General features: G+C 37.2%; 2 protein-coding genes across 3 annotated transcripts in view; both read left to right on the top strand.

Moving 5' to 3' along the window:
- Positions 1-15,010, top strand: part of elof1 (elongation factor 1) — a 515,825-nt gene that overhangs the window by 141,887 nt on the left and 358,928 nt on the right. The gene's annotated exons all lie outside the window — the stretch shown is intronic.
- fbxw9 (F-box and WD repeat domain containing 9) lies at positions 474-13,938 on the top strand. Of its 2 annotated transcripts, none has more exons than XM_022665004.2 (9): positions 474-509; positions 1,986-2,106; positions 2,692-2,827; positions 3,896-4,472; positions 5,628-6,083; positions 7,653-7,801; positions 9,592-9,795; positions 11,007-11,072; positions 13,357-13,938. In XM_022665004.2, exons 2-9 carry the CDS (start codon positions 1,994-1,996, stop codon positions 13,429-13,431), a joined length of 1,776 nt encoding a protein of 591 aa, XP_022520725.2. In that variant the 5' UTR covers positions 474-509; positions 1,986-1,993; the 3' UTR covers positions 13,432-13,938. The 2 variants fall into 2 exon arrangements, with proteins under 2 accessions (XP_022520725.2, XP_022520724.2); XM_022665003.2 differs by having other exon boundaries at positions 476-901.

Here is a 15,010-nt window from a genome sequence, read left to right as displayed (position 1 = left end):
AGAGAGAGAGAGAGAGAGAAAAGAAATCAAAAATATTTTTTTTTACATTTTTGAAAAACCCATTAACAGAAAAGGGAGAGAGAAAAAAATAAATAGAATGAAAAAAAAAGAAAAGAAAAAGCTGTTAAAATTATTGTAAGGATTATGGGTATCAAACAATCGTTTACTTGCATTACTTAGTGCATTCCTGCTCTTCATTCTGTGATATCTGCTATTTTGTATTTTATATCAGGTTTAAATAGAATGTCCATCATAAAAAAAAACAATATATTATTTAATGTTAAATGAGAACATTGTGAATTTTCATTTTGCTACAAACAGCATAAAATGTGTACACTGATGGCCCATATGGTCTCTAAAATAATATTTTAGGGTATTTTTTCTATAACGATATTTAAAAAAATTGCGATAGTATTGCCTATGATACGATGTGATTTCACTTTTTTGAAAGACTTTTATTTTGACACACAGATTCAACACGACCAGGACCAAAACAGAAGGAGGTGTTGGTATGGAGACACAGCTGTTAAACTAGAATAGAACACTGTAATAAACAAGTTGTATTTTACACTAGATAAAAACCTGCTGACTGAAATATCTGCATCGCGTGTTACCCGCAGCGCGCGACTTTTTATCGGGTTATTCGGCGACAGATGAGATTAATCGGTTATCTGATCCAGTCAGTGGAGTCTGCTGTGAGTGTTAGTGACAGCTGTAGGACAGATAACTCTATTAATTGTAGAATTCAGCTTTAAATAAACTGTAGAGACGACAAAAGAGTGACAGGAGCCCGACAGAGCTACCTATCGATCTGACTAAGCTATTGATTAATCGATTATTCGCGAGCGTTTCTGATAAAACAAAGGCATGAGGTAACTAACTGTGAGTCACCACCAATTCGGTAAGCATGATACAATCTGCTCTCCTTTTATAAACTTAATGATTTTTCATTTTCAGTTTAGAAATACAGCTCTATGATACTATTTCTAATTTTGCTATTTACTGGTATATATTTGAGTAAAATGAACATTGTTGTTTCATTCTTTGTTTTATTCTTCTACTTTGTTTTATTCTTCTGCTACGGACGACATTTCCTCCAAATTCCAAATTTAAAAAATGTCATTTAGAGCATTTATTTGCAGAAAAGTAACGAAAAAGATGCAGAGCTTTCAGGCCTCAAATAATGCAAAAATCAATATTTGGTGGAATATCCCTGGTATTTAATCCCAGTTTTTCATGCATCTTGGCATGTTCTGCTCCACCAGTCTTACACACTGCTTTTGGATAACTTTATGCTGCTTTACTCCTGGTGCAAAAATCCAAGCAGTTCAGTTTGTTTTAATGGTTTGTGATCATCCATCAGGTTTTCAATTTGGTGAAATCAAGGAAACTCATAATTTTTTAAAGTGGAAAATAGCAGAAAAGTAACACCCCCATGTGTTAATTAGGTGTGGCTAATATGGCACAATAGTATACAATTTCGGGGTATAACATCATTGTTTACGATATTTAGAAATGTTGACGATATTACGTGCACAATACGATGTGGCACACCCCTAGTTTATACCTTGTACTGTATTGGTTTTGCAGTGTAGAAGGGCAGATTTAGCTAACTAATAATTATACATTTTATATTAATATTATTATATTATTATGTGTGGGAAGCACATTTCTCCTAAAAGCATTAGCTAATGTGAGAGTAGATTCAGAGCCTCAACCATTTAAAACCTTTATTAAATGAATGTTGATCCAATGTCAGAATTTTAACATTGACAATTAACAATAAAAGTTTTTAAGGTTGTTTGTCCATCATTGACCTTTAAAAAAATAAAAGATCTAAACCAACATATATTCAGTGTTTTATGCAATTAGGCCTGTCATTCATAGCACTAACATTCAGTAACCCTAGTCTGTCTAGCTGCTTTTAAAGCAAATATGTATTGTAAATTATATACAGACTTTTTGCTGTTTCTGCCGCTTTGTAGCGTTGAGGATGTCCGTGCCACAGGTCACCCTGGAGGAGGAGGAGAAGGACAGAGGAAGAAATGGAGTTTTAGAAGAATCGCCCAGTCTAAAGACGGATGCACCTCTGTCCAACCAACTAGGGTGAGTAAAATTAGTGTAGAACTATTGTACACTTGTATTGTGTAACTGTCATAGTGAACTGATCAAATGCTCTTTACTTAATAAATGTATTCTGAATGAATGCGCCAATAAATTGTTTATAAGTTTGTAACCCTTTAAAATGTTCCTTATTAAGTCATGAAAAATGTTTAATAATGTCTTAACTAGTGTCAATTAATAAGTAGTCGAGATTTTCTCTCATAAGTGTTGTTAATTAATGTACCCTTATTGTAGCGTGGAATGAAATTTTCTACATTTCTGCATAAATTTGACTTAAAACTTCAGATCATATCAGATTTTCACATGCATTTTAACAATAGGTAAGCAGATCCAAATCTGACCAAGTCTTACTTTAAATTTGTGCAGAAATATAGAAAATTAAAGTGAAAAACACTTGAAAAAAGTGTACAATAATTAACAGTACTTACAACTTTTATTATTAGTTGACACTAGTTAACACATTATTAATCATTTGAACATTTTTAAATTATTAGTCTGTAATTCTTTGTCTCTACTGCAGGCAGAAAGCCATAATGTATCTGTGTGATTTTGTTTATTGTTTAAAAGGTTAAACCTGGAGCCTCCTCTGGACCCCCCGGAGACGAGCCCCTCTCCGTCAGGATTACTGTCTTTACCGTGGGAGGTGGTCGCCAGCATCGCCTCACATCTGCCGGCACAATGCATTATTAATGTTCTGCCACAGGTAATGTAATGTACTGTTTTTATGTAAAAAAAAAAACTGCTTAAAACATATTTATTTCCAGTAGATACGGTACATGTTACATATTTAATATTATTTAAGTATAATTTCTCTCTTACATTTGCTTTTTATTTGTTTCTCCACATGTTTTTACACTGTTCTTTAGCTGCTTTTATTGTTGATTATTGTTACTTGATGTTATGTGAAGAAACAATGCGACAGGATCGAAATGATACAATAGAATTAAAATGATACAGTAGGATTAGAAATTATACAATAGAATTAGAACATTAGTATAGGATCTACATGATGCCATAGGATCAGAAAGATACAATAGTATCTAAAAGTTGCGATAGCATCGCAACGGCGCGATTGGAACAAAATATTGCAAAAGGATAGAATAGGAAGGACATTGCAAAATAGGAACTAAATTATACCATAGGATCAATACACCACGTAACCACGTGATAGGATCGAACCAACATAATAGGATCAGACCAACGTGATGGGATCAGAACGATCGAAAAAATGTTGCAATAAGAACAAAAAAATGTGATAGGACCTAAATTATACTACAGGATCAGAACAATATGTTAGGATCAAAGCAATATGATAGGATCGGAACGATACAATAGGATCTAACTGACGCGATAGGATCAGAACGACACAATAGGGTCTGAAAGACACGGTAGGATCTGAGCGATGCGATAGTATCTAAATGATGTGATAGTATCTAAATTACGTTATAGCATTTAAATGATGTGATAGGTTCTGAACAATGCGATAGGATCTAAACTATGCGATAGGGTCTGAATCACGCGATAGGATACTTATATTGTAATTATGTTTAATGTGTCAATAAATTAAAATTTTTAGTATGTAGAATGCACCAATGATCTGAAAATGGAAATAGCAACATTAATCTGAGTTATACACTTAGCAATCAGTAGTAATTGTAAAATGATTGTGTAACAACCACTAATACGGCTGTGGGTTTAATGCCCAGGTTCTACAAACTGCCACTTTTGAGCCCTTGAGCAAGACCATTACTCTCTTTACTCTCTTTTTCAGGTGTGCCGGGCTCTGGGCGAGGTGGGCGAGGATACCTCAGCCTGGCAGCTTCGAGCTCATCGCCTCACAGGCCCCAAAGCCTCCTTCCCTGTTGGACCGAGAGAGCAGTTTGATTGGCCCACAGCCTGCCTGGAGATGGAGCAGCTGATTGAACGCTGGTTGGAGCAAGAGGAGTGGGCTCAGAGGCAGCGGGCACTTCAACAGGAAGAGGCCGAGCGAGAGCAGGAGATGGACGAGGACATGGATGGAGCTGATGATGGAGAAGATGGAGCTAATAGAGAAGATGGAGCTCATGGAGAAGCAGCTGCAATGAGAAATGGAGCAGTACGTGAAGCTGCACGAGAGCCAGACGGTGCTGAAGAGGACATGAGGCCAGACGCAGTCCGAGCATTTCAGGAGGATGGAGAGAATCCTCTCGAAATACGTATAGAAGAAGAACAGAGGGATAATGAAGATGAGGGAATAGAGAATGGCTTAGCTGAGGGTGGTGAAAACCATCAAGATCCACCAGACACTGCTGGACTGGGTGGAGACAGAGAGCAGAACAATGGCTACCTTGACGATATGATGGATGAAGGTAGGGTTTGGCAGTAATTAAATATATATTTTTTTACTTTTAGTACCATATTTGTCTTTTATTGTAGACAGTGTGAGACTATATGTTTTTACAGTATGGAGTTAAATAAAAAATGACATTTAAAACATTAATTTGCCAAACAGAAGGCTTACGGTAACCATGTTTAGAAGCGGCGTGGACCCTCTGAGTTAGGAGACATCTGGAATGGATCATTATAGAGTAGAAGTGTGCTTTTTTGTGTTTCCACTTGGGTCTCAACTGAACAACTTTGAACAAGTTAAAAAAAAATCAATCATCTGTTTTTTGAATCAGCTGAAAGTTTGGTGTTGGGAATCATATGCTTCCATAAGCTGTTTAGATAGCTCCCCACCTAGGTAATCAGGTCATTTGGTCATTTTGGTTAAGAACCTTGGACAGTAGACAGCAGGATTAGCCAGCAGACTTTTTCTGAGGGAGGGATCTGTACTTACTGTCCATGGCAAGTCTGCAGATGAGGGAGATTTAAGTACTTTCAAATAATGAGTTTTGTGCTTCTATCACAGTTAAGCATGAACTAGTTTGTGTGTGTTTTGCCATTTAGCACAAAGTAACACTAACGTGTGGTAAAAGCTTTTAAGCTTTTAAGTGTTGTAAGACATGGAAATTTCACCAAGTGATAGGTGGTGCAAATGTGTTGCAAAAGTACATATTATGAATAACAAAATACAGGGTCCGTATGGTCATGAAAAGTCCTGGAAAAGTGATGCAATTTGAAAATAGCAGTTTCCAGGACTAGCTAAGTTTTGGAAAAGTCATGGAAATTTGGTCTACAATCTTTGCGCTTCCGTTTATCGATGAAGAAAATCTATTTTTTGCTAACAAATACGTCAGCTCTGAGGTAATTTAGTAATTTATCCCTACACAATGGAGCTCTCAGTATCTGTCAGATTCATTTTAGGTCTACTATAATCAATTTCGATTATAGTTTTATTTATTTATTTTTTTGTCCATGTCTGCTCTGATGTTTTAAAAACCGTATGACGATGGAAATTTGCCTTGAAGGCCTGGAAAAGTTATGAAAAAATCTTGGAAATGTATTGGTTAAAAGTTGAAATATTGTTAAAATTGTTAAAATTGATTTTACTGATCGTTATCTTTGTTTTTTTATTTTTCTAGGCATAGATGAAGGAGAAGTTTCTAAACCTCAGCCTCCTCGATCTCCCAGTCCTCCCCTTGCTCTGGAGCACATCACTCTCCCATCAGGTCACATCGCAGACGTGAACTCTGTCCTGCTGGTGGGCGGTGAGGGCACGGTGTGTGCCTCTGGCTCTAGGGACCGTAATGTAAACCTGTGGGACCTGCGGCGGGGCCCCCGGGGCGAGCTGCGGCGTACGCTGTGCGGCCGGGGCCTCTTCAGCACACACCGGGGCTGGGTGTGGTGCCTGGCAGCCAGCGGGTCCCTCCTGGCCTCGGGCTCTTTCGACAGCACGGTGCGGCTGTGGGATCTGGAGGCCGGTGGGGCCGAGAGGGGCCTGATCCGGAGCCGAGCCGCGGTACTCTGCCTCTCCTGCCAGAACCACATGCTGCTGGCTGGGTCACATGACCAGAAAATCAGCATTTATGACACCAGAGGTCAGTGGTCAGTAGTATGCAATGTTTAAATCAGATACAGTGCTGGTAACATGTACAAAGCTCATGTTTCAGAAAGTGATGGGAGTCTATGTACATCAGTTAGCACCCATAATAGCCACATTAAAAAATGTGATTTGTGTTATTGCTGATATCCTGATAGATTAAACTTTATTAAGGTTTTTCTGCACTTTTAAAAGAAGTAGTTTGGTGTATGTGTGTTCATTGTGGACCTCTACCTCACTCTGCCTCAATCTTACTTGCTTTGCCTCAATCAACCTCGTTCTACATGACTCTACCTTAACTCTACCACACTCTACCTCTCTGTTCATCACACTACCTCGTCTACCTGACCTGTACCTCACTCTACCTCACTCTACTTCACTCTAACTCTACCTCACTTGTACTTCACTTTGCCTCGCTCTATCACACTTTATCACTCTACTTTACTTTAACTAACTCTACCTCATCCAACTGGCTTATACCTCACTCAACCTCACATTACTTTACTCGACCTCTCTCTACCACACTCTACCTCACTTTACATTGCTCTTCCCCACTTGTACCTAACTCTGCCTTTCTCTTCCTTATTCTACCTAACTCTAATTTTTCCTCTTCTACCTCCCTCTACCTCACTCTACCACAATCTACCTCACTTTACATTGCTCTACCTTGCTTGTACCTAACTGCCTTTCTCTTACTCTAACTAACTCTTCCTCTTCTACCTCCCTCTACCTCACTCTATCACATTTTACCTTGCTCTACCTCATTCTACTTCACTGTAACTAACTTTACCTTGCTTGTACCTCACTCTACATTGCTCTTCCTCACTTTATCTAAATCTTCTACCTTGCTTAACCTCATTCTACCACACTTTACCTTGCTTTACCTCATTCTCCTTCACTGTACCTAACTCTACCTTGTCTACCTCGCTTGCATCCCCCTCAACCTCACTCTACTTAACTCTACCTCACTTTACATTGCGCTACCTCATCTACCTCGCTTGTCCCAAACTCTAGCTTGCTCTTCCTCTCTCTGCCTCACTCTTCCTCATAATAACTAACTTTTCCTCTTCTACTTCACTCTACCACACTTTACATTGCTCTACCTCATCGAACACACTTGTACCTCACTCAACCTTACTCTGCTTCTCTCGACCTCACTTTTCCTCACATTAACTTACTCTGCCTCTTCTACCTCGCTCTACCACAATTTACCTTGCTCTACTTCTTCTACTTCTCTGTAACTAACTCTACCTTGCCTAGCATTCTTGTACCTCACTCTACCTCTATCACACTCTACCACACTCTACTTCCTTATGTCATGTGAGCACAGTGAAAAGAGCATCTTCTCTTGCTGCTCCTGGGTAATGCAATTTGAGTTTGCGATTACTCGATTTGTTATCGCTGCTCTTTTTATTGTGAGTTTATTGTGAAAACGTATATAGCAATAACTTCCATCATGAGTGTTGTTTAAGCCCACAGTGATGTTTAAGCTCAGTCCTCAGTCATGTGATTTCCTGTAATGTCTGTACTGAAGGTTATGTTATCTCTGATGATGTGTGTTGTGCAGCTGCGGAGCCTCTGGTGAAGAGTCTGGGTCTGCATGGTGACGCTGTGCTGTGCCTGGCCTCGGATGATCAGTACATTCTGTCTGGCAGTAAAGACAACACAGTGGCAGTGTATGACTGCAGAGCCGGGCGGCTGCTGAAGAAAATACAGGTATAAATAAATTGTTGTTGATCTAATCTGAAGCTACATGAAGTTTGGAGGTGTGTAGTGATGAACTAATCTGAAGCTACATGAAGTTTGAAGGTGTGTAGTGATGATATCTGAAGCTACATGAAGTTTGAAGGTGTGTAGTGATGATATCTGAAGCTACATGAAGTTTGGAGGTGTGTAGTGATGATGAACTCTGAAGCTACATGAAGTTTGGAGGTGTGTAGTGATGATATCTGAAGCTGCATGAAGTTTGGAGGTGTGTAGTGATGATGAACTCTGAAGCTACATGAAGTTTGGAGGTGTGTAGTGATGAACTCTGAAGCTACATGAAGTTTGGAGGTGTGTAGTGATGAACTAATCTGAAGTTACATGAAGTTTGGAGGTGTGTAGTGATGAACTAATCTGAAGCTACATGAAGTTTGGAGGTGTGTAGTGATGATGAACTCTGAAGCTACATGAAGTTTGGAGGTGTGTAGTGATGATATCTGAAGCTGCATGAAGTTTGGAGGTGTGTAGTGATGAACTCTGAAGCTACATGAAGTTTGGAGGTGTGTAGTGATGAACTAATCTGAAGTTACATGAAGTTTGGAGGTGTGTAGTGATGAACTAATCTGAAGCTACATGAAGTTTGGAGGTGTGTAGTGATGATGAACTCTGAAGCTACATGAAGTTTGGAGGTGTGTAGTGATGATATCTGAAGCTGCATGAAGTTTGGAGGTGTGTAGTGATGAACTAATCTGAAGCTACATGAAGTATGGAGGTGTGTAGTGATTAACTAATCTGAAGCTACATGAAGTTTGGAGGTGTGTAGTGATGAACTAATCTGAAGCTACATGAAGTTTGGAGGTGTGTAGTGATGATATCTGAAGCTACATGAAGTTTGGAGGTGTGTAGTGATGAACTAATCTGAAGCTACATGAAGTTTGGAGGTGTGTAGTGATGATATCTGAAGCTGCATGAAGTTTGGAGGTGTGTAGTGATGAACTAATCTGAAGCTACATGAAGTTTGGAGGTGTGTAGTGATGATATCTGAAGCTACATGAAGTTTGGAGGTGTGTAGTGATGAACTAATCTGAAGCTACATGGAGTTTGGAGGTGTGTAGTGATGATATCTGAAGCTACATGAAGTTTGGAGGTGTGTAGTGATGAACTAATCTGAAGCTACATGGAGTTTGGAGGTGTGTAGTGATGATATCTGAAGCTACATGAAGTTTGGAGGTGTGTAGTGATGAACTAATCTGAAGCTACATGAAGTTTGGAGGTGTGTAGTGATGAACTCTGAAGCTACATGAAGTTTAGAGGTGTGTAGTGATGAACTCTGAAGCTACATGAAGTTTAGAGGTGTGTAGTGATGAACTCTGAAGCTACATGAAGTTTGGAGGTGTGTAGTGATTAGTGTAGTGACTCTGCAGAAAGTTGGTGAACTCTGTGCACTATGCTCCTCAGCATCCACTGACCCCGCTCTGTTATTTTACACTGACAGAGCACAGAGTCGCTGTCGTTCTCAGTCTCTTCCACTGTGTTATAATATCACTGACAGTTGGCTGTGGAATATTTAGTAGTGAGTAGTGAATTTTCAAGACTGGACTGATCTGTTGCACAGGTGCTGCATGATATCACTGTACCACAGTGCTGGAGTTCCTGAGAGCCTGAGACCCATTCTTTCACTAATGTTTGTAGAAGCAGTCCCAGCATGCCTAGCTGCTGCTTTTATTATATACCTGTGGATACGGAAGTGATTCAGTAACACCTATAATTTATAATAACGTATTCTTGCTCTGTCTCTGCAGCTTAAGTCGTACCTGCTGTCTATGTCGTACAGCGGGCGAGAGGTGTGGGCGGGAGATAACCACGGACTGGTCCACACCTTCTCTCTGAATGAAGGATTGTTTAAATCTGTAGCCCAGTTTAATGTGGGACACAGTTCACTGGTGACGGGTGTCCATCACTCACCGGGCACCCTCTACACATGCTCCTCTGACCGCACTATTAAGGTATATTAATAGAGCATTACATTTACTACATGTGAAACTTTACAGTGGTGCTTAAACTTTTGAGAACCCTTTAGAATGTTCTATATGACCTAAAACATAATCAGATTTTCACACATATATCCTAAAAGTAAAAATAAATTAATAATAATAATAATAATAATAATAATAATAATAATAATAATAAGAAGAAAAAGAATAAAAAGAATATTATTAATAATAATATTAATAACAATAACAATAATATTATTAATAATAATAATACATTTTATTTATATAGCGCTTTTTAAAATTCTCAAAGACGCTTTACATATAAAGAAAAGGCACGAAGTAAAGGGCAAAATTACAACAACAATAAAGGACACAGTCTTCAAATTGAACACAAAAATAACATAGGCAGTTTTACCAATGACAATTCTTAATAAAATAAACACAAATATAGTTTCTACAAGTTTTCTAAATTACATTATAGGTTAAAAACAGTTCTGAAGAGATGGGTTTTGAGAAGTGACTTAAATGTAGACAAATCTGAACAGTAGGGGTGGGCAATATTATATTGTATACAATATATCGTGACACAGAAATATCATGATATGAAAAATCCATATCGTGATAATAGGGCTGTTCTGTCTTAAAAGTAGTCTATTATTTACTGTGAGGCTTTAGGTGTATTTATTGTATAATTGTTTTAGTTTGCAGTTTAAATGCATGCACTAAATATATATTATTTACTGCATTATATTATTTTATGCTATATTATTTGTTTTGCCACATAATGATTATACTGTTATACTTATACAATATTCTTGAAATTAATTAATTATTTTTCTGTTTTCCTTTATCGCCAAGTATATCGTTATCGCAAAAATACCCTGAAATATCGTGATTTCGAGCCATATCACCCACCCCTACTGAACAGTCTCGATTGGGTTTGGGGAGAAAGTTCCAAAGTCATAAAGAGAAGCCAGTTAAAGAAATGTTAAACAAAATGCTATACTTTATTTATCATTTTTTTAGGAAAATATCCAATATGTGCGAAAATCTTATAATGTTTTAGGTCATATTTATGCAGAAACTTTTCAAGCACCACTGTACAGTAAATACAGTATTTTCAGTGAATAAGATAAGTGGTCTATGTTTTTAAATATGTAATATGCTCAGTGATTTACACTTTCTGAGACAGACATTTTTGTAACTGAGATTTTTTGGTGTAGGTTCACCTCCCCTGTGCACCCCCGAAGACTCTGTGTACACTTCACCATCAAGCAGGAGTGAATGGGGTAAGTGTTGTCTTACTAGTTTATTAATTCATTACTCTAGATCATCTTAAAGTAGAAATCTGGTGTGAAATGAACTTGGGTTGTAGTGAACTCTGATAAACGAGTATGAACTTTGTTGAATAGCCAACTTCCATTCTCCCCCAGCATTCCTAAATACAGCGTTTTTAGCCGATGCTCCCAACATAGAGTTGCCGATGCAAAGAAATGGCTATTTTTTTACTTTATCATTACATTTGACATTTAAAACGAGGCATTTCATGATACGATATTATCACTGTCATATTGTAATTCTACGATACTCTATGTATTGCAAGACAATTCTCTATGATCCTTTACAGCATTAAATCATTACTAGTGTTACTGAAGAGGATGCAATACTCCTAAATAAGTAAATACCAGGAATTATTGATTTATTGGTGTTTTAGTGTTACAGAATTTAACAACCGATATTCTTCACCACAGGTTTACCCTATTCATTTAACTATAGAGCCACCCTGTGGAGTAATGAAGCCGTAACTTTAGTAATCTTATTGGGGAGCGCAAACAAAAACAATAGAATATATATTTATTACGCCTCAAAACTTATATAGGTGTGGGTGTTCCCTGAGCCAGTCCTGAGGTACAACTGCTGGTCAATGACGTTTAGTGAATATCTGTGATTTATATTAGTCACACTGATTGTTTAACCTACATACACACCCCTTTCCTAAATAATCCTTTAGCCAAGAGTCAAAGTTCTCTCTCTCTCTCTCTCTCTCTCTCTCTCTCTCTCTTTCCTTCTGTCTCTCTCTCTCTCTCTTTCTCTCTCTCTCTCTCTCAATTCAGTTTCAGTTCAATTTAAAAAAGCTTTATTGGCATGAATTGCATTTAATACATTTTGCCAAAGCAACGAAACATGTATTTAATATACAAAAGGTAAGAAAATAACAATAAAAATAAAAAATATACATTAACATACCTTACATATAGAAGTTAATCATATAGATATAATAGATAAATAGATACATTAATAAAATATCAATAACAGTGTTATTAGTTGTAATTATTTTAAAGAAGTTTTAATTAGAATGTTTAAGATGATTTCTGTTCTGATGTAGAGCTGAGACGTATTTTCCTCTTCATTTTTTGCTTTTCCTCTGGTGTTTTACATTCTTATCAGCTTGACTGACTTGACTCTCTATCTCTATGTATCTCTCAATCTCTCTCTGTCTCTCTGTATCTCTCTCTCTCAATCTCTCTCTCTGTCTCTCTGTATCTCTCTCTCTCCTTCTCTCTCTCTGTATCTCTCTCTCTCCTTCTCTCTCTGTATCTCTCTCTCTCTCTCTCTGTATCTCTCTCTCTCTCTCTCTGTATCTCTCTCTCTCTGTATCTCTCTCTCTCTCTCTGTATCTCTCTCTCCTTCTCTCTCTCTGTATCTCTCTCTCTCCTTCTCTCTCTCTGTATCTCTCTCTCTCTCTCTCTGTATCTCTCTCTCTCTCTCTGTATCTCTCTCTCTCTCTGTATCTCTCTCTCTCTCTCTGTATCTCTCTCTCCTTCTCTCTCTCTGTATCTCTCTCTCCTTCTCTCTCTCTGTATCTCTCTCTCTCTGTATCTCTCTCTGTCTCTCTCTCTGTGTATCTCTCTCTCTCTCTGTATCTCTCTCTCTCCTTTTCTCTCTCTCTGTATCTCTCTCTCTCCTTCTCTCTCTCTCTCCTTCTCTCTCTCTCTCCTTCTCTCTCTCTCTCTCTGTATCTCTCTCTCTCTCTGTGTCTCTCTCTCTCTGTATCTCTTTTTCTCTCTCTCTCGCTCTCTCTCTTTCTCTCTTGCTCTCTCTTTCTGTATCTCTCTCTCTCTCTCTCTCTCTCTCTCTCTGTCTATCTATCTATCTCTATCCTAGTGTACAGGATTGGTTTTACTGTTTAGGGTTTTAACCTCCCTTTTTACTTGTTTCAATGAATGTTTTTCACTTTTTTGGGTTTTCCATACTGTCAAAAAAGGAAAAAGCTATTTATTTTAGCAGGAAGAAGAAAATAGATTCAGGCCCAGATTGTGATGTTCTTTAACTTTTTAAACTGTTAATACAGGGTTAGAGTTAGGGTTGATTGTATGTTTTATGATGCAATGAACGATCATGTTGGTTTTGTAAATGTGTGGAACTATAGAGGGATTTTATCTAAAATATGGAATGATGAACTCATTTAACATAAAACGAGCTGCCTTTTATTTGTAATTGATGGTCTGTTTTCACTAATATTGTTTGTGTGCTTAAAACTCTCTCTCTCTCTCTCTCTCTTTCTCTCTGTAGTTGAGTGTGGAGGCGGGCGTGTTGGCTATAGCCTCTGGTGATATGAATGTGGAGGTGTGGAGGCCCAGGCAGTGACGGCTCACTACACAGAGATTCTTCTTCTTGCACCGAAGATGACACCTGCTATCTTCTGCCTGAAAACCGTCCGTCCAATCAGAGGCCTCAGAGCTCTGAGGGATTGCCTATGTTCAGTGTGTTATCTTGTGATGATGTAATCAGATAATCTGCCACTACAAAAGTCACTACATTGATCTGTTCACCTTCACATTTCAAATAGATCAATAGAAAAGGAAACGTGTGTTTTAAATGTATTCCGAAATATTTATCGTATCTTTAAACTGCACATACTTATAGATTAAATATAACAGTATGATTTTACAGAATCTGCAGTAGTAAAGTTCGCACAGCAGCGTTTGTTTCAGTGTTAATGTAGCACATTTCTATGGCAAGATATTTTAACCTGAATATAGCTAATATCAGATCTACAGATCTAAATAAATCCATTCTGATTAGTCATGTGTTACTATTGATTTATATGTTTGTAACTGGTAAAAAAAAAAAAAAATATATATATATATATATATATATATATATATATATATATATATATATATATATATATATATAATTACTTTAATACTGGTAGAAATTTTAATATCAGATTCTCACTGTAATTCTGATTAGTAAAAGTCCACATAATAATAAATGAATTTGCATATAGTATGAATTCAGGCAAATGTAGTATATCTCTAATGTAGTATTTAACTAGTTTTGACTAGAGTTTTACTATTCAAAATTACAGTGTAAATACAGCTTTGGAAAAAATGAAGAGACCACTTCAGTTTCTGAATCAGTTTCACTGATTTTGCTAATTATAGGTAGATGTTTGAGTAAAATTAACATTGTTATTTTATTCTATAAACTACAGACAACATTTTTCCCAAATACCAAATAATAATATTGTCATTTTGAGCATTTATTTGCAGAAAATGAGAAATGGCTGAAATAACAAAAAAGATGCAGAGCTTTCAGACCTCAAATAATGCAAAGAACACAGTTTTTATGCATCTTGGCATGTTCTCCTCCACCAGTCTTACACACTGCTTTTGGATAACTTTATGCTTTAAACTCCTGTTGTAAAAATTCAAGCAGTTCAGCTTCAACTCATAATTTTTAAGGTGTCTCGTATTTTTCCAGAGCTGTAAATGGAATAAGAACAGAGAGAATCTGTTTCAATGTAAATCAATATGGCAAAGGTAACACTTGTCATAATAATATTAAGGATATGTGTTTGTGGTATATGACTAGTCAGAATTAATTTATAGATTTATAATTTATATGATTTTAGGTTCAAATTTCTTGCCGTAAACATCAGTGTTCGTCTAAAAATTGCATCACATTCCTTCACAAGCATTCCAGCTTCACCTGTGTGATGCATATTACTTGGATAGCACACCTGCCACAAAATGACAGACATACAGCAGCCACCTTAAATATTTTAAATCTCTTAAGGCGTCCTCTGCCAAGTCAGGGTTTCATGATGTTATGTCGTTTTAATGTCTAAAAAACTTGAAAAGTCAAACACTGCTTCTGATTTTTTTTTATATTATACATGTAGACTGAATGCTTAAACCTTTTTTTTTCATGAGTCTAG

Source organism: Astyanax mexicanus, chromosome 19, assembly GCF_023375975.1.
Source record: "Astyanax mexicanus isolate ESR-SI-001 chromosome 19, AstMex3_surface, whole genome shotgun sequence".
Lineage (NCBI taxonomy): Eukaryota > Metazoa > Chordata > Actinopteri > Characiformes > Acestrorhamphidae > Astyanax > Astyanax mexicanus.
This window is presented reverse-complemented; position numbering and strand designations above follow the sequence as displayed.